At 40.1% G+C, this 18,435-nt stretch overlaps 1 protein-coding gene across 4 annotated transcripts in view; it reads right to left on the reverse strand.

The window, feature by feature from the left end:
- Window positions 1-1,031: 1,031 nt before the first annotated feature.
- The window catches only part of LOC101158122 (poly [ADP-ribose] polymerase tankyrase-1), a 91,575-nt gene continuing 74,171 nt past the window's right edge, over window positions 1,032-18,435 (reverse strand). For all 4 annotated transcript variants that reach the window (XM_011481927.4, XM_011481926.4, XM_078956175.1 and 1 more), the window contains 13 exons: window positions 15,082-15,301; window positions 14,207-14,316; window positions 12,114-12,302; window positions 11,871-11,951; window positions 11,590-11,776; window positions 11,424-11,503; window positions 10,615-10,735; window positions 7,532-7,629; window positions 7,032-7,106; window positions 6,781-6,886; window positions 5,094-5,280; window positions 4,813-4,969; window positions 1,032-3,794 (listed from right to left, as the gene is read on the reverse strand). In XM_011481927.4, coding sequence (XP_011480229.1) covers window positions 3,708-3,794; window positions 4,813-4,969; window positions 5,094-5,280; window positions 6,781-6,886; window positions 7,032-7,106; window positions 7,532-7,629; window positions 10,615-10,735; window positions 11,424-11,503; window positions 11,590-11,776; window positions 11,871-11,951; window positions 12,114-12,302; window positions 14,207-14,316; window positions 15,082-15,301 — 1,698 coding nt within the window. In that variant the 3' untranslated portion in view covers window positions 1,032-3,707. The remainder of the gene's footprint in view (window positions 3,795-4,812; window positions 4,970-5,093; window positions 5,281-6,780; window positions 6,887-7,031; window positions 7,107-7,531; window positions 7,630-10,614; window positions 10,736-11,423; window positions 11,504-11,589; window positions 11,777-11,870; window positions 11,952-12,113; window positions 12,303-14,206; window positions 14,317-15,081; window positions 15,302-18,435) is intronic.

An 18,435-nucleotide genomic window follows, 5' to 3' on the forward strand; every position in this document is an offset into this window, starting at 1 on the left:
AACAAATGAAAAGTAGTTACAGAGAATTACAAAATCAAAATACATTAAACTAACAAACACCTGGAGCACATATGTGCTCCACTTACCAATTATCTTTGGTAAGTGATTACTATTTTTGGTTAAACTGAGGCGCTTTTTTCAGCTCTGTTAGATGATGTCATCTGCATTGTTTGTTTACGTACCAATACTGGAAAAAATTGGATTGGAATTGATTTATTTCAAGAAATCAAAACAAAAAATAAGTGCAAAAGAAGACAAACAAAAGATATGTATACAGATGTACCAAACTTAATTGGAAAACAATAAAGTTATAAAAAAGTAAAAGGGATAAATATCTATATATACACAGTTAATACATCCACAAATCAATAATCATAAACATACATATTTATGCTTACGTATTAAAAAATGTTACACATTGAAACCATTAGATTATCATTAATGTAATGGTTTCAATGAACCAGAAATCTTTAAATGTGTCACTGGTCGACTATCAAAAGAAAGTGTTTTTTAAATATCATCAAAAATTAATTACAATATTCTAGAAATTATTACTCATCACAGTTCCAATATCAAAATGGAGTCCTTAATGATTATGATCAGCAAAGATTATTGAATTAACTGTTTTTAACAATTGTTTTCTGTGTGATTCAGTGTCCTTGTCATGTGTCCCAGATATGGTTATGATGTGAAATAAAAGTTCTCGATGCTTTAATATGTGCAGACAGTGTTTATCAGGGTCCTTGTTCTTCTGCAAGCTGTTATCAGAGTAACTGAAGTTAAGTTATCTGCAGGTCAAAATCAGAATCACGGTGGGCTTTTGGAGTTAGTGGAGATCTCAGTCGCCATAGTGATTTTCTCGAAATTATTTTTTACTCCTCTATTTATTACTGTATTTGTTTTGATCAAGTCTGTGATCCGTGGTGTTGCTCTAGTGGTCAGTTTAGTTAGATGAGTATTTAAAATTGGTGTTAGTATCGGTTTGACTCCTCTCAGGATAGTCGATGTTTTCTAAAAACAGGAGACAAACAGACAGTTGGAATTCTTTATTAGGCATTTTCTTATGTACATGAGTTTGTGTGTTCCACATGTTAGCTGGTCGTCTGTACAAGAGTCTGTACACCAGGAGGTCAAACAAGAAGGAACAAAGGAAAGAGTGAGGCCCGGGCTGGTTTCACACAAACACACAAACACACCCTCCAGGATATTTACAACAAGGCAGCTGACGGGCTGTTCAGACAAATCAGTAGAGAGCTGCTCAAATGTATAAAAAAAAAGACAAATTATCAGTAAAAGAGCAGCTGAAGGCCCACGAGGAATAACTTTACAGTTTAAAACGCAGCCTCTGATCACGCTGTACTGTTTGCCTCCATGAGATCAATGCCGGTCTTCTGCTTAAACCACTGAAACGTCCGTTCAGTGTAGGACCTGAAATGTGGTTTTTCTACAGCCGATAATCCCTTTTAGAAGGATTTCTATAAAAAACGTACTTTCATTTGATAAAATATGATCCCCAAACATGAGATATGATTCCTTAAGGCTGAGTACTTTTCTTTTAGGGTCAGCAACTTTTATTTTCCACTTGAAAATACATTTCGCCATGATTATCTCATTAAAGCCACATCTTTTCATTAACTTTTTTTATTATTTCATCCAGCCTAATTATATGCATAATTAGCTGAGATGTGCCATTACACTTTTCTGTGAAAAACAATTCATTATGTGCGTTTGTAGAGCAAAACGCATTTTGAGAACTTTACATGTTAAAAGTAGCTTAAGTCCCAATAAATGACACAAATTACTTGTTAAGAACTTTCAAGGCAAGCTGTCCAAACCAGTTACAGCCATTCATTAGGACTACAAGGCCAAAGACTGCAAAGGTTAACTTGATACGAGGGGCTCACTCAGTGAAAACTGAAATTAATTGGCTCTGTGGGATAGACAGCATCAACAAAAACAAATATGGACAAACTCATGACAGAAAAAATGGTCTCTACGGAAACAAACAAAAAAAGCCATTGGGATTCTACAGGATGGAGAAAATTGTGTTGCAATTTGTAATACAATGTTTTTGGGTTGGTATTGTTTTTAAAAAGCAACCTATGTATAGCAATCTTCCTCCTCTTCCGTCTCCTTTACATTTCTTCTGCAACATTTCTGCTGAATTTCTCATTCAAATGCAGGAACAAGGATTCAATTTTCACAACGATAAATGTTGAAAAATAACAAAACAAAACAAAAATTGTAGATGGGCGGAAAACTTGAAATTTCTGAAATGCACAGCTTTGCAGGACTGACTCCTTACATGTATGGTGTCTTCTTCAGCTAAAATGGAAATTTGTGTTCCCCAAAAATAAGCTGATCAGCCACTAGAGGGCAGCAACAGCTGAGAATGGGCTGAGAAGGCAGCAGGTTCATGTAAACAACACCCATGTCCGAGAAACATTTCTATAAAAAAAAAAAAATCTTCACAAATGATTGCAGATGAGTTCAAGGAGAGGCACTAACCCAACCTGGTGGGTTATACACTGGGGCTTTTTAAAGAAAATGCCCCCCTCTTTTGTTTTATTTTACCCCATACATTCCATTTCTTCAAAAGATCCATTTCTGTAAAGAATTACCTTCAGTCTACATGTTTTGGAGTCTTCTTTGTTTGATGTTAACATTGATCTTAGTGCCAACAGTAAAAACACCTAACATTACGTCTCCGTGTGCGGTGAAGCATAAGACCGTCTTCAAAAGCAGCTTTTCTGAAACTTACGCTTGTTTGTTTTTATGTAACCGTTTCTGCAAAGGCTGCATTAAGATTTAATCTGAAATGACAGCAATGTTTCCAGATGAAGAGCTTCATGCGAAAGGGGCTTCCTGCAGGCCACTTATATAAAGTCTGACATATTCTATGGTCCTTGTGAGTTTTATTGAGAAGCATGTTTAGACTGAACTGGCTCGACTTGTTTTTTTGCTTTGTTTAAAAAAAAGGCAGCACAACTCCATGACAACATTAGTCCCTGAAGTCCTTTAAAAAATAAACTTTAAAACTCCTATGTGTTCATGTTTTAGCTGCAGAGGTGATCTTGGTCTGACTGCTTGGTCCCTGTTTGGACTGGAGGGAATTCTGGTCTCATCGTTTCCTCCTCACTGATTTGCTCATTTGGTCATTTCCCCGGTTTTCCTAAAGCCTCAACATTGACCTCCACAGAGGCGTGTTCTCTCAGCAGGACAGTTGCTGCTTCTTAAAGACACCCTGCGGATGTTGTTTTGGAGTAATGAACTAAAGCAAAACAGGTCAGGATGTCAAACCCAGCCGTTTTCATAGATGCTAAAGACTGTAATGTTTGTTTGGCTTTAGACTGTGCTTCTCTGTAACTGCTATTGTCTTCACATAGAGCTGCAAAACTGCGTATGGTTCACATCCACAAGCAACTCTGACTGTTTGACCTTAAGATTAAGGGCGACAGACTGTTTCTGCTTTGGGGTTTCAAATCAGAAAACTCCCGTCTTTCCAACCTCCTCTGTCGTCTCGTGTTCACCAAACACATTTTCTGTGGGTTTTTCAGCTTCTATGCAGCCATCACTTCACACTTCACGCCTGCAGTTCAGCTCTGAGGACTTGACTTCCACATCTGAGGCTTTAAACGTTTTTAGGTTCAAGTTTTAGTCTTTTCAGAAAGCAGCTGGCCATCTCCAGCTCCAGCGGTCACAGCGCTTTAGGACTTCTGTTCAGCCGTGGCTGCTGGCGCCGCCACGCTCTCTGGCTTCCCAATCTGGTAGGTGATCAAGTATTCGGGGTAAGCCTGGAGACACAAGAAATTGGAGCATTTTATTGAGAAAAAAGAAAAGAAAAATCCTTATAGGGCTGATAAACCTTTTACAATGAATTAGATGTGAGGAATTCATGAACCAAAAAATCCCATCCATCTCTAGCTGTGGTCACTAACCCCTGGGTCATGAGACAGTCGGTACCGGGCCATAGAGACAAGAAACTAACCCACAATTTGTCCGTTTTATTTACAAACGGATTCTGAAGGAAGTTTTATTTTGGAAAACTACTGGATTCTTCCCACCACATCATTCTTGACGCGTGTCAGGTCACGTTTGGAAAAGACATCGGCTACTTCCTTAAAGCGGCCGCTCGTCTGCTAAATTAAAAATAAAGTTAACAAAAACCAACGGCAGAAAAGAGCCAGTGAGGCATTAGGATTCAAAATTAAAAAAAAACTGCATTTAACAGAAAAAACCCAGAAGTCTGACAGATTTATTGTGACAGACCATAATAATAATACGTAATATTCAGCTGTCTAATGTTATAAAGATGCTGCTAATTAAGTAGCACAAATGTTGGATTTATGTTTATGATTCTACGTAGAAAAAAACAGTTCAAGTGACTTTTTTGGATTCATATTTATCCGTCGCACCCGAAAAGTCAAACTAGCTGCAGATATTTTTCCGATGATGAAAATAATCTCTCTGGATCAGATTTTAAGCCTGGAGGACCCCCAGGTTCACCTTTTGGGCTGCTGTGCACTGCTGCCACCCATAACGGATAAATGTATAAAATGGTCATATTAACTTTAAGAGCCCTAAATATATTAACTTTAAGAGCCCTAAATAAAAACGGTTCTTCTTTCCTATAAACAAACTGTAAGTTATTTTTGAGAAAAAAAAAGGTGTCCAAAAATTTGCCTTTGATAAAATGTAATTTATTGTTTTGATGCATTCATCTATTTATGTAAATAAACAATAATTAATAACCAAAAAAACCAAAACTTCCTGAAACATTCTGGAAGAATGAAGGTGTTTGTGTGCACTAACCTGCTCTCCTCTGTAAATGACATACTCTGCATATGCCAGTCCATTCACGCTGGGGCGTCCAATCACAGAGTGATGACCCGGCGGGGCGTGGGCCATCTTCATTGCACTGAACTGAAGAAATGACTTTCCAAGGGTCACCCTGCAGAAAAGCATCTGCCTGCAAATGCACACAAGCACGCAATTTAAGAACAAAAAGCATAATTTCATTCCAAAATAGGAATATGAAGTTTTTAAAAACGAAAGCAGCTCAGTCTTTGGTTTGGCTGAACTGCACGCCTCACCTGTGGCACACATAGCAGGAGCGGTCTTTGTGGGTGGGACATCCTGTTCCTCCTCCAATCCCGTACACATACTGGTTGCTTTTGGAGGAGTTCTCTGCGAAGTAGATCCCTGCACCGAACATGCCCCCAATATAGGCGTGACGCTCGTCAAAGCCCTTATGGATTATTGCATTGATGAAGGGAGAACCTGCCACAAGTCAGAAAGGATGCAATCAAAGAAATGAACTAGAAACATGTCCGCCTGGAAAATCAACATTTTGAGCTTTTAAGTGTATTATTACGCTCATTCCTCACTATAAATAACCCCAAAGTGGTATATTGATCCACTCACACATTTCTGAGCATTCCTCTAAAAACCTGCACTCTGAGCAGCAGCCCCTCTGAATCCAGGAAAAAACAAGCAGGTTCTCACAAGGTGATGTAGACCAGTGAGAAAAACCGCGTCCAAGAAGAGTCTGCGCTGCCAGAACTGAGTCGTCTTACATCCGGGTAGAAGTAGAGTTCATGTATATAGGGGCCAGATGGTAGCTCAGACAAGGAAAACTAAGATGTACATGGATCCTGCCTCAAGAACATGTTAAAAACATTTTTTTATAGGAGTGGGTCTTTAAGAGCAGGTTTCTGCAGACTGTTGGTACTGTCAATTCTGTTACTTTTATTCTAGTCTACCAGTGAATAATGTAAAGAAGAACCCAATTCTCTTCCTCTTAAGAATGCAAAGAGTGTATACAGACACTCGGTTTCCAAAGAGTGATCTTGGGAAATCTCGGTTGACAGACAAATCACTGATGCCAGACGCACCATTTCAAGCCCCACAGAAACCTGATTACTTCCTGGGATTTCCAGCTTTGTAGAGTCCATTTTCCAAGAAGGCAAACTCCCCCCAGGCTGCGCCTTGAACAAGTCGAGTGGTCAAAAGAGGACGGCTGATAAATTACATTTGCTCAAGCTTACAGTTGAGCTGGAAGAATGAAAACACTGCCGATCAGAGTTAATCTCAGAGTCTGTGAAAGGCCGGAGCTCGATTGAACCACGTTTGTCAAACAAGACAAAGTGATTAAAGCTACAGAGAAAGTGGCGCCCGCCCGCCCGCCCGCCCGCCCGCGCGAGCGCACTTCGATGTCCAGCTTGGAAACGTCAGATTTGATTTATATTTAAGCCGAAACTGAATATAAGTATATTAGAGTCAAGCATCACCTAAAACAGAGCTGACAATCACATTTTTCCTTCAGTATGTGTCAAAAAAGTATGAAATTTTTATACAGCACGTTTTTATACATGATACTACGACTGAGTTTTAGGCCACCAAAAAAAAAAAAAAAAAAAAAAGTAAAATTACTAGATTTTAAGTCGTAAATTTATGAGATATAAACTTGTAAATTTAGGAGTTTTTTCTTGTAAATTTACGACTTAAAAGTCGTAATTAAAAAACATTTTTTTTTTTTGGTAAACTGGCCCTAAAACTCTGTCGTATGATACAAACATATTGTACTATAAATTTAACATCACAAATAGAACTACACTGGCTTGGAAAAAATATAACAAATGTGGCAAAAAAAGTGTAAAAAAGAATAAAAATAAAGTAACAGAAAACAAGGAAGAAATAGATCTGGTTTAACACTCACAGTGTTAATGATTAAAAAACCCTTCTGTGTTTTTGTATATTTTTACTGTCTGGATTCATTACCATGAAAGAGCATGCGCTCGTTGTGATGATTATGGTTCTCATCAGCAATTTCCTTCTGCCTGTGTGCGTATCTTTCTCGCAGCTTCTTGTTCACCACTTTCTGAATCTGCAGGCAAAGGAGACGGAGAGGCGAGCGGTGAATGTTAACGAGTCTGCAGGAAGGTAAACGCGGTTAGGATGTCTCGTTCCTGCACAAACAAAAGCACCGTCTGTGCTTTCAGCACAGCACGGACACCTTTGTGTTAACATACCTTAATGATGTTGTACCGGCTGAAGACTCCGCCTGCGTTGCCTCCATCACGGTGCTCTCTGATTGTGCTCTGCAGCTGAGGACGACAAGAACAGCAGGAAAATCAACCACAAGCAGACAGAACAGAGACACTTGGAACAAACTTTGTCATATTTTAGGTTTTAAAGGATCGCTGGAAATAGAGCTGTGGCTCATTTGATTTTATAACTTAATTATTTGAAACAAAGGCTGCAGTAGCACAACAACAAATCAGTATTGAGATTCAGTATTAGGAGATTCTTCTCTCTGTTTCTCTAAAGAAGACCTCACAATCTGTAAGCTTTTACAGATTCAATTTAGATTTAATTTCTGCTAGCATCTATTGGTTCTCGTTACTTTAAGCTCATCTACGCTGACTTCCGTTGTCACTTTCCATCACACATCTTGCTAACGGAAGCTACAAAAACCCACTGAAAATAACAGGCAGACGCAGCTTCTCCATAACTGTGTGTGTTTTCTTACTTCCTCTTCGACAGACTGGAACTCCTTGTCATCTGGTGCCAGGTCGATGAGCACTGTGCCCTGGCTGGAGCAGTGAAACGTCAGGTATGGGTTTGCCCCTACAAATGCATTTTAAAGACACGTTATGAGTCTCAATCAAACAAACACTTCAATTCATCAATGACAAAGAATAACTAATCAGCTCTGACCAGCACAAAAAAACACTTTGAGGTGTAAAGGTCCGTACACACCGCGACGAATATTCGCCAGGCGTTATTCGCCAGCGTTTTTCGCCACGTTTTTTGTGTTCACACCCAGGCGATTTTCGCTGACGAGCCGAGCGAACATGCAATTTCATTCCCTGACATTAGATGGCGCTTAATGTAAACAGAAATACTCCTGTACACAAGGTGGCGCTGCGCAACTTTACGCTTCTTAAAGTCGCTTTTCACTCAGAAGAAGAGAGCAAGTATTTACGTGCTTGTCAGAATCAAACAAAGAAAACATGAATATTTCAAGCATCAGTAGCTCCAACTGGTGATTGGTTCGGGGATATTTTAGAATGTCCGTCATTATTTCTTCGCTGCTGTGTAGACGCTACTTGGCGTCTATCTTCTTCGCTGGTATGTGTGCTCAGCAAGGCAGTTTTGTGTTTGAGCGCCCCCAAGTTGTGTTTTACTGTAACTTCAGAAGCTCCAGACACGTGTGCAAAAGCGCCGTTCTCATTGGTCGAGTAGATTTCGACGCGATGCGTCGAAAAAAAAAAACGAACCCGAGGCGTTTTTTTTTTTTTGACGCTTTGACGCGTGGCGTTTTTTCGCGTCGGTGTGCACACTCTCATTGGTGCCCTTTGTTTAGTCCTGAGGCGTTAAACGTCGGCGAAAATCGCCCGTGAAATTCGTCCCGGTGTGAACAGGCCTTAAGAAAGCCACGATACACGAACAGTGTGTTTTGCATGCCATCTTTTGACTGTATTTTCATAAGCACCTGCGACATATTATGTCTGTGTTTGTTTATCTGAATTCTTCTCCTACCCCTACGGTTTCTCCCTGCCCCTTCCAACTGTAGGGGCATTTGGAGGGTTAGAGGTGTCCGAAATAGTTTTTTTTTATAGGAAAACCCTCCTATCACCCTACAGAGCCCTCTGCCCGCAAGGTTGTTCCACGTTGTGCTGTGTCGCCGAGGAGAAACGCGTTTCTTCACGTGGGTGTGCCCCGAAGCACAGAAGTTTACATCTAAATGTAAGCAATGACTTTTTGTTTTACCATGTTTTTTGTTTTGACTGTTTTGTTTTCTTTGGCATGACTGTTTAAAGGTTTAAAGTAAACTGAGGTTGTTATGCATTTTCTGAGCGCTGGCAGCTACGTACTAACGCGGATGACCGTTGTTGTTTTTCATTCTTCTTATTTCTCACTCCACGCATCTGCTCCTGTTACGGCCCTTCTATCCAATTTTAAAACCCTATGTTGCCCACGAGTCAAAATAATTGCCCACCCCTGGGTAGGGAGAAGCAGGAGGGGTAGGGGAAGAATTCAGATTCAGGCTTTCTTTTTCTAGATGAAAAACTTCCTTTTTTAGCTCAACTAGATGGTTAATCTACATACACACAGTAGTGAAGCACACCAGAGTTCACTTGCAAGTGAACCAAGGCCAATCTGAGACACCGCTAGGTAGCCTGGGCTACATAGCCCTGGAATAAATGAATGAATGTCCCATAACACTTGTGCTATCCTAGGCACTTTAACGTTGGGAGTTGGGTCATCTAGACCCACTAGACAGTGCGCTGAACCTTTTTTCTTCAATGATTTGTGATTTTTACTGGTGTACATGGATTACATGAAATCTTTCCACCTTTATCCACCTTTGTCATGGTAGGGAGAACACGTCAATGTAAGGGTGGGGTCATCTAAGATAGCACAAGGGTTAGACTGGCGCTCTCCGCTCTTTATTACACCACAAACCAATTTAACATCAGAAAATATTTTCTTCTGCGTCAGATAAATACAACAAAATACAATGACATGAGTGGCATAAAAACTGGTATCTCTGATATATAATAATGAAGTAGGCAGAGACAGAGTGGTGCATGGGAACAACTGTCACAGTAGAGCACTATACTTATGATAATGTCTGGTAAAAGGCCAACTCTGATGAAAACTGTGTTTTTAACAAGTTTTTGTGGCATTTTTCTGATGATGGAGGATATATATAGGAAAAATAAGTTTAAAATTACATTTCTGAACATTTCTTTATTCTAATTGTTTTGAATCATGAGAAGACGAAAAAAATAGCTTTGGAAAAAGAGTTTTTTGTGAAGTTGAAAACACGCTGGTAGGGCCACAAGTTCCCTGTTCTGATCTCTCAGTAACGGTGACAGGAGGGGGGGCTGCTCCGGGCCAATAGTCCCGCCCACAACTCACAGGCTAATTTCTTATGAACTACTGCTGTGATGTAAAAAGTATTTCCTAGAATTTTAAACAAAATTGAACACATGGAACATTTTGAAAATGGATCAAAATATGATTGAGTGGGTCTTTAAATGCAGCTTTCTTTTTCTCACGTTTATGTTTTGTGTTCATTTCATTAGCTGAGCTGGTTTAAATCTAGCAGTAATGTATTAAAGCAGGCACTTTAAGAAGGTAGCGAATGGATGTAAGACGTGACTGAGAACCTAGACATGCATCAAGAAGAGTGAGTCATAGACAGCAGTGGTGAAGAGAATCCAGTTTTCCAAAATAAAACACCATTCAGAACCAGATTAAACATAAAAAACAAATTATATCTTCTTCCTTTGCAGCTTGGTGCTAATTGACCCTTAAACAGATCCTACTCCACAGCCCAGGGATAGGAGACCCCTCTATAAAACTACAAAGAGTAGTATTGACCAGTTTGATGCGCGTAATGGCATTCAAGTTACTGCCTTTCTAAAAACATTTTTTTTCCGCAATGTCTTGTGTTTTCTTAAAATATAGCTAATTTCTTTGAACAGAAAATTCAGAGAGTTATCTGACATTCAATAACACACATGTTTTTATTGCTTTGGTGTCTTTAATCTCAAACCGTTTGCTGCTGCTTCACACAAGTGTGTTTCTGCCTGGACTGACCTTGTTGACCTCCCAGCAGCCTCTCAATGCCCTTGATGAGTTTGTGTCTGTGGCCGTAGGCGTTGATGCCGATCTCCTTCAGCTCCTCGTGACCCATATCTGCCAGGACATCCAGGGAAATCTGCACAGAGAAAACCAAAAACATCCCAGCAGTTCAGCGGCTGTTTGTTGACAAAAGAGGAAATAAGAACACGGAAAACATTGCAATCTGCCATCTAATCAAACATTTATCCTGTAGCTAAAAGCTGACATTGCGCAACTATAAATTTCAACCAAATATGAGTCATATAATTATTATATAAACCCTCTGACAATGATGTTTAATAATAGACCTTATTAGTATGAGGGTTGCATTGGTCTGTGGTAAACTGCAGTTAAAGTAGGTCACACAAATGTTCATGAAAATCAAAAGAGGCGGGAAGAAAAGGTCAACGAATGGGAGGAAGTAATGACTCCATTTATATGCAGATGGGTTACAGTGAGGTTCTCTAGACTCTCAGAGATGAGATTGATCCTGAGAATTTGATTAGTGATGAATAAAGAATGACAGTTGGATGTTAATTAGAGTGCTTACAAAACGAGCAAATATCCCACAATTCCACACTAACTTGACACAGTCGGACAAAAATTACATTTTATGTTAGTTTATGGAGCATGAAAAGGGCGATGTTTAATACATAATCTCGCTTATTCCTTTTAGTTCGACTGAGAATCACCTCAGTTCAGAAAAACAAGGGATAATTTTCTTTAAACTGCCTTCTATCTTCCCGCTTGTCTCTCTGTGACTCATGCAGAGTTTAATTGTGTACCTGTTCTCGCTGGAAGATGTCCCTAAGGTGTTCCAGGCCCAGACTCTTCAAGAACTGGTTGATGGTCATGTCCAGCAGAGCTGTAGGGTCATCAGAGGAGGTTACTCGTGAGACAACACACACACACATGATGTGAGAATGTGGGGGCTTGTCCGTATAGGCTTACTGTCGTTCTCCTTCCTGTCGGAGCCGGACGCTCCATCTGCGACATTGGAGACTCCGGCTCCTGCGATGTCGCTGAGGGGGGCGGTCAGGTTGTCAATGCTGCTGGCTGCCGATAAGCAGGAGGGGGACGGGGAAGGCGAAATGACCACCGCTGCCGTTGCACCTGTACTCACCACGCCCGCACTCACCTGAAAGAGAGGAACGATCACGTTGTTTCAAATATGGTTATGTTTTCAAACCATCGTGGACCTGAAGGCTGCAGGTCCAAACCTGAGAACTCACCACAGTGGCCTGTGGTTTCAAGCAGCTGGGCAGGGCATCTGGCGGCATGGCATCAATCAGCAGAGCTCTGATGTCATCAGCCTGTAGCCAAAAGAGAAGGAGAACCGACGTGTGTTTTTAAAAGTATGTAAACACAAGCTGAAAAAACAGCTAAGATATAAAAGTAGATTTAGAAAAATAATACTAGAGGAAAACAGTAAAGAGAAAAGTTTCTGAAATGTCTCTTTGGTGGTCTGTTTTTACCGTTGCCAGGTCCAGCGGCGTCTGTCCCTCCTGGTTCTTCATGGTGGGGTCAGCTCCGTGCGCCAGCAGCAGCGCGCAGAGTTGAGTCCGGCCTTTCTGCGCTGCTTCGTGGAGTGGGGTGAACGCCCACTTGTCTGTGGCGTTCACACATGTGTTGTACTTGATCAGCAGGGCGGCGATGTCCACGTGCTGCACAGAGGAGTGGAGGTCGAGATGAAGACATGAGAGCTGACAGGGATGGTTAAGGGAGCACTTTGAGGAAGAAAAACAGAACATCAGATAAAGATGGAAGGAGAAAGTATGAAAAACAGCAAACAAATTGTTTTTATCAGAGACAAAAACATGCTACAATGATCCACTGTATTAGGAAATCCGTTCCAGAGTTTGCTTTGGCAGAAACACAACATGAAGTGATTTAATTAAGTATGTGGGGGTGCCTCATTGCATTTATATGTGTTGGTGTGATGCAGAGCTCATTAAGCCATCATAAAAATGTCTTCCATGACTCTCTTTGCAGAACGCTGAGCAGAGGCGAGTAAACCTTGGAAAACCTGGCTGAAACTATTTTAATTTACAGTTTTAATTACACCCGTTTGAGGTTGTTGCACACGTCCTTAACCCTTTTCCAACACTCACTGCTGCTCTGGACTGTTAACCCTGAGTACTTAAAGTCCTTCACCTTCTTCACCTCCGCTTCCTGTAACCTCACCGTTCCACTTGAGTTCCTCTCATTTACACACAGATTCTCCGTCTTGCTGCGGTTGACCTTCATTCCTCTCATTTCTAATAATGACTGCTCTGTCTAACACAGATAAATAATTCAGGACACAATCACTTCATTTCACTAAAAAGGAAAGAGTGTTTGACTTCCTGTCTGAGGCTGATTTAGAATCAAAACTAGCTGGACCCAGGTAATGTAACTAAGAAACCACTAGGTGGTTTGACACTTAAGCATTTTGAGTTCAATTAATTCCAATGAAAATGGATCAATTTTACAAGAGAAATAAAAACCTGTTTGATTGATTTCAGTCTAAGATAGACCCTTCTGACATCAATAAATACCACATTTAGTATCCACAGGAATTGTACTACCGTATTTTCCGGACTATAAGTCGCACTTTTTTTCATAGTTTGGCAAGGGGTGCGACTTATACTCCGCAGCGACATATATAAGAAATAAATTGAAATAAATACATTGTTAACCCTCCTGTTATGTTCATTTGTGAGGAACAGAGATGATGTTCGTGGGTCAATTTGATGTATGAGGTATGTTAAGTATTAAGAGGATGTTAAGTGACTCAGAGAATCAGCAAACTTTTTTTTACAGTAAGATCTTGAAGGCTAACAACATAATATTCTATTTTCCAATGATTTCATAGATTCAGAAATGCAATAAAAGTGAAAACTGTTTCTACAAATACAGGATGAAAACAGAGTATTAGTTAGCCAATGATGCTTCATGAAAAGAATAAATAGGTTTGAGAAAAAATGACTGTGAAATTATTAGATAAACAGTCTGCTATGATTGTGTCATATAAGGTTGTGAAAGTTAAAATGCGACTTATAGTCCAGTGCGACTTATCTGTGTTTTTTTCTACTTTATAATGCATTTTTGGGCTGGTGCGACTTATACTCCGGTGCGACTTATAGTCCGGAAAATACGCTATTGAGTCTTTTTTCTAACCTTATAATTTCATTTAAATCTGAGACTAAATTTGGCTTAAATCTAACAGACGGGTGACTGTCAAATTCTAAGATCTGAAATTGCTACATGGTATGTTGTAACAACTGTTATTCTTGTTTCCCCTGCACATTTGAACTCTTTTTAACCCTTTAAGACTGGGGCCGTACTGGTGGACAGGAAATAGCACGTGTTCTTTGAATCAACTCAACTCTTTGACTGTTTGTGCAGTTAATGGGATTTCACTGGATTGAGAAGCTGAGACGTAAAGGGTTGCATGTCCGCGCAAAGCCGCTTTTCTCATCCTTCAGAATCTGTTGGAAGTACGGCTGTTGCACAAACAGTCAACGAGTTACAGCAGTTCAAAGAGTGTCTACAGTTAAAGAGGAAACCGTTTGTTTTGGAGCCTTACCCCGTACGAAGCAGCGTTGTGTAAAGGAATTAACCCTCCTTTGTCCTGTGCGTTCACGTCAGCTCCGTGTTCCAGCAGATACTCTGCTACTTCCAAGTTGTTGTAGCCGGCTGCAGAGCATCACATAGACAAGACGGAAAGTAGAGGAGAGGTGGAAAGGAAAAAGAAAAAAAAGGGAGAATTTGAGCCCCCATGGGAATAAACGTGATAAACCACATAAGGGTTTTTTATTTTTTTAAAGCAGAAACCAAATATTTTAAGAGGCTGGATCTTCTGCTAAAAAAATGTCTGATATTTAAATAATTTTGTTGCAATATGAGTCTGAAAACTGCCCAATGTGCTGCAATGGCTACACAAGAAATATAAACATCAGCGTACATCAGCGATTCATGTGGACATTTTCCCCTTCAGATGTCAGTTTTAATGTGCCTGATTTAGGTTTTCTGTGCAAAATTACATTTTATGTTGTACTATACACTGAAGTCCGAGATTTTCCTGGAATCGTTAAATAAAAACCTAAAATCATAAATAATCAATGCCATTGACTTTTCTTATTTTTTAAAAGTCAGCTTTTAAATTACCCAAACAGAAATAACTGAAATAATTATTGCAATGCATTTTTGTCTTTCTCTGAGCCTCTTAGTGTTTTTGTTGTTAAAGCCTGTAAGCTCCTGTAGTCGCAGTGAGGTCCTGTTATCTCTGACATAGATTTCACAACTTTTAGAGATGCTGAATGAAAACACCAGGTTTGTGCACAGAAACATCATGTCTACTCGCCGACTATAAAACGAGTGCAAGATCCAACATAATAATCTAGATGTGACTGGATAGCAGCTTATTGAATCCGTTTCTATTCTTCTATTCCTGCCTTTTACCTGCGAGGTGGAGTGGTGTGGAGTTGCGTCCCTGCGTGTCCCGGCAGTTAATGTTGTCGGGGCTACATAGCTTCTGCACCCTGGCCAGGCAGCCCTTTTTGGCAGCGTCCAGCAGTGCAGCGTCTCCTCTCAGCAGGTCCTGGATGTCTGTGTCCCCATCCTTCACCAGATCAAGAGGCGTGTTCCCATCCCTGTTCTTCTTGGTTGGATCTGCTCCATGCTGAGGAAGAGAAGGCAGAATCTCATGAAGAGGAAGGAAAACAAAAGGACGACAAAGAGAAAAACTATGCAAATAATTATCTATCACCTGAACATCAATGCAAATAAATCAAATGTTTAGAGTCAAAGGAAAAAAACTGGGGATAAACCAGAACTCAATCCATCCCAGACAGTGGCATCCTTCAAAATCTCAGGTCCTTTCAAAAAGTCTTTCACTTTGACAAGATGACAAGTGATAAGAGGCAGGAGGAGACAGACGGTTCATCAGGAAGCAGTACAAGGAAAATAAGGAGTAGACAGATGAAGCGGACGACACTCACCTCAGGGATAAAAGTAGACATTTTCACCTCTTAGCCGTCATTTGACTGCAGGTTTAGAGAGGTGAAACTGGGCCTCTACCGGCACCTTAGAACTGCCCTCACTCTTTCCTGATTGTTTGGATAAACTTAAGTCGGTCAGGAGCTCGAATTAGACTTTTCTTCAGAAATTTAAGAATTAGGATGTTTAACAGAAACTTTACCAAACATCAAAAAGAAAATCTTTTCTTTGCTCTGGTTTTTATTATTTCTCTTATCTGTAGAGTTTTCACACAAATTTGATCAAAGTTTGCAAAACATTCAAATGATAATCAGATTTTTTCTCAATCAAGAGCTGCAATTTACTGCAGATGATAAATCATGAAGTTCAAGTAAAACCAGAAAAAAAAAACAACAGCTGGACTACAGCATTTTTTCATATTGTGACACGTGACTATGAGGGTAAACCTGGTGTTGCATTTGTTTGATTGCTAGCTTGCTCTAAATGCAGACAGAAGCAGATCAGAGGCTACTTTCATATCACATTAGCAACGCGCGTTCAAGGGTCCACTTTCAATGAAAAGCCTATGCAAACGCGCATAAACCCACGTTCCTGTCTTCCACGTTCACAACTCTCGTGTTCACCTGTCGCTTTGCAAGTTTCTATGACCATCTGGCTCTATGTACAAAACACACAGCCATTGAACATGTGTTGAAAGTTAAACCAGGTTAAACTTTGACCAATCAGGGACTTGTATTTGGTAGTGACGAATGGATGGTGTCTCTTAATTTCATTGAAGTGCCAACCGTTTAAAAACTGATCATAGAGGAATAATTAATAATTGCGGTTTGTTGCCAGTTGGAATTATATGAACTAATACTTTCATATACCAGAATAGAGCTGTGAAAGAAAAAGCCGGAAGCAAGATTTGTAAGACGTGCACCGCTATGATATTTTGCATCAAGCCTCTTCCAAATGCAGGTGGCGTATGTGCTAGTAAACAGTAGCAAAAGAAAATATAAGAAGTCCCTCCCTGCATGTTCAGTGTGAACGCCATGGGCTATGCGCGCTCAGGACCCGCAATCAGCAGCATTCTTGAACATGCAACACATGCCAGGGGTGGCCGCAGCTTTAGAGTCGCATTGAAAGTCCAAACACCTCACAATGATTTCAGTTAGAATGAAATACATCATGAAAAAAACAGCCTCCATCCCCACTTTAAGAACTCCATCCTGTATTTCAAACTGCAGGCTCCAGACCAGTTATTGGATGAAAGGGATTGAGTTTAAGGATTGGGGGTGTTTCTATTATTAAATTCCAGAGCTACTTTGAATGTGCTCGCTGGGATTAATGAGCCTCTCAGCGTTTACCCACAGACAGCGGTAGCAACACTTCATTTACTGCTGCGTGGATGATGATAACACTAACAACTAAACACGCCTCCCATCTAATAACACAACTTTGGTTCGGCTGCAATGCAACACCAGTAAAGCTGCTGGGACAGATAGCGTCTGGACAAGTGCTGCACTTAAAAAACACCTCTAAAAACACAACTTCCTTCAGGTACACAACACAACAACAACACAAGTCACAAAACTCCAATCCACTTTGAAAGAAAAGCATGTTAACGTTTGATTGTCAGCTCTGGTGTTCATATGGAAGTGGAATAAGGAGGTCAGCCTTGAAACAAACTCCTTACTTTGGTCTCTAGTGCACATTTATGGAACTGTTTATGGACTTTCAGATAGAAAACCAAATAGAAACCATACAAATTCCACAAGGTTTATCAGATTATCTGGTGATAGGACCATAAGGAACCATTTGGTAAGGATTGAAACACTGTTGTCTTTGATTTTTTAAATCATTTGTAGATCTTATTGTTGTGGAACCTCTAATAACAGAAATCTGTCTTTTCTCTACAAAGTTCATATCAGATTAGATTTCTTTGCTGTAAAAATGGAAAATTTCCCTTCTTTATGTATATTTAAGCTGCCATTTAGCTTTGTTTTCTTCTTTCTTTCGTTGTCTTGAGGAGACAACGAAAAGCTTATCTCCACAAGAGGAGCTTAAGTATGGGTTTAGAGTTTTCCTGGCTTATTACTAAAATGGCACAGGTTTTCATTACAGAGTCTGCTGCTTTTCAATTAATCGAGAGTTGATCTGCCTCGGAGAGGCTGGAAAACATCCCAGCTTCCCAGAGCCAGACGTGACCTTCTCTAATTACTTGTTTTGTTGAACCAACAGCCTAAAACACAACAAACTACGACTTTGAGGCAGAAAAACGTTGGTCTGCTGGAACTATTGCATATCAGAAAATCTTTGTTTGATGAAGGTTTTTTTTCCTAAAATATAATTTCATTAAAATCCAACAGCTTTGTCCACAGGTCAGGGAGTATTTTAAGTAGTATCTTCATGGGTTTGCTTTAGCAAGGATCAAATCTCCTGTTCTGATCATTTTCTTTTGAATAGATTTTTCTAGACTCCTGTAGTTAAAGCAACACATAATTTAAAAAAACATGAGAGTCTAAGTTTTGTTTTTCTGCATCTAATATTTTTTAGCATTCCTCCTAATACTCACACAATCACCTCGTCGTACTGCATTCTTACTGATTCTTCTGCGTCTTTTTCAACAATATAGTCACAACGCTCTCATTGTTCTGATGGGAAAGCTGTGTTCTGTCGTACACTAACACCAGATGTGGAAACCGTATTCACCTTTGCTTTAAAGGCAGCTTTATACGATGACGAACAGCCTGCTGCCTCTTTGTTTTTGTTTACAGCTCTCTGTGGACTTTAGGTGGAGGTGTTTGCAGAGCCGAGGCGAGGCTCTGACTGCTT

The sequence above is a fragment of the Oryzias latipes genome, chromosome 12 (genome assembly GCF_053564925.1).
Source record: "Oryzias latipes strain Hd-rR chromosome 12, Olatipes_Hd-rR_3.1".
NCBI lineage: Eukaryota > Metazoa > Chordata > Actinopteri > Beloniformes > Adrianichthyidae > Oryzias > Oryzias latipes.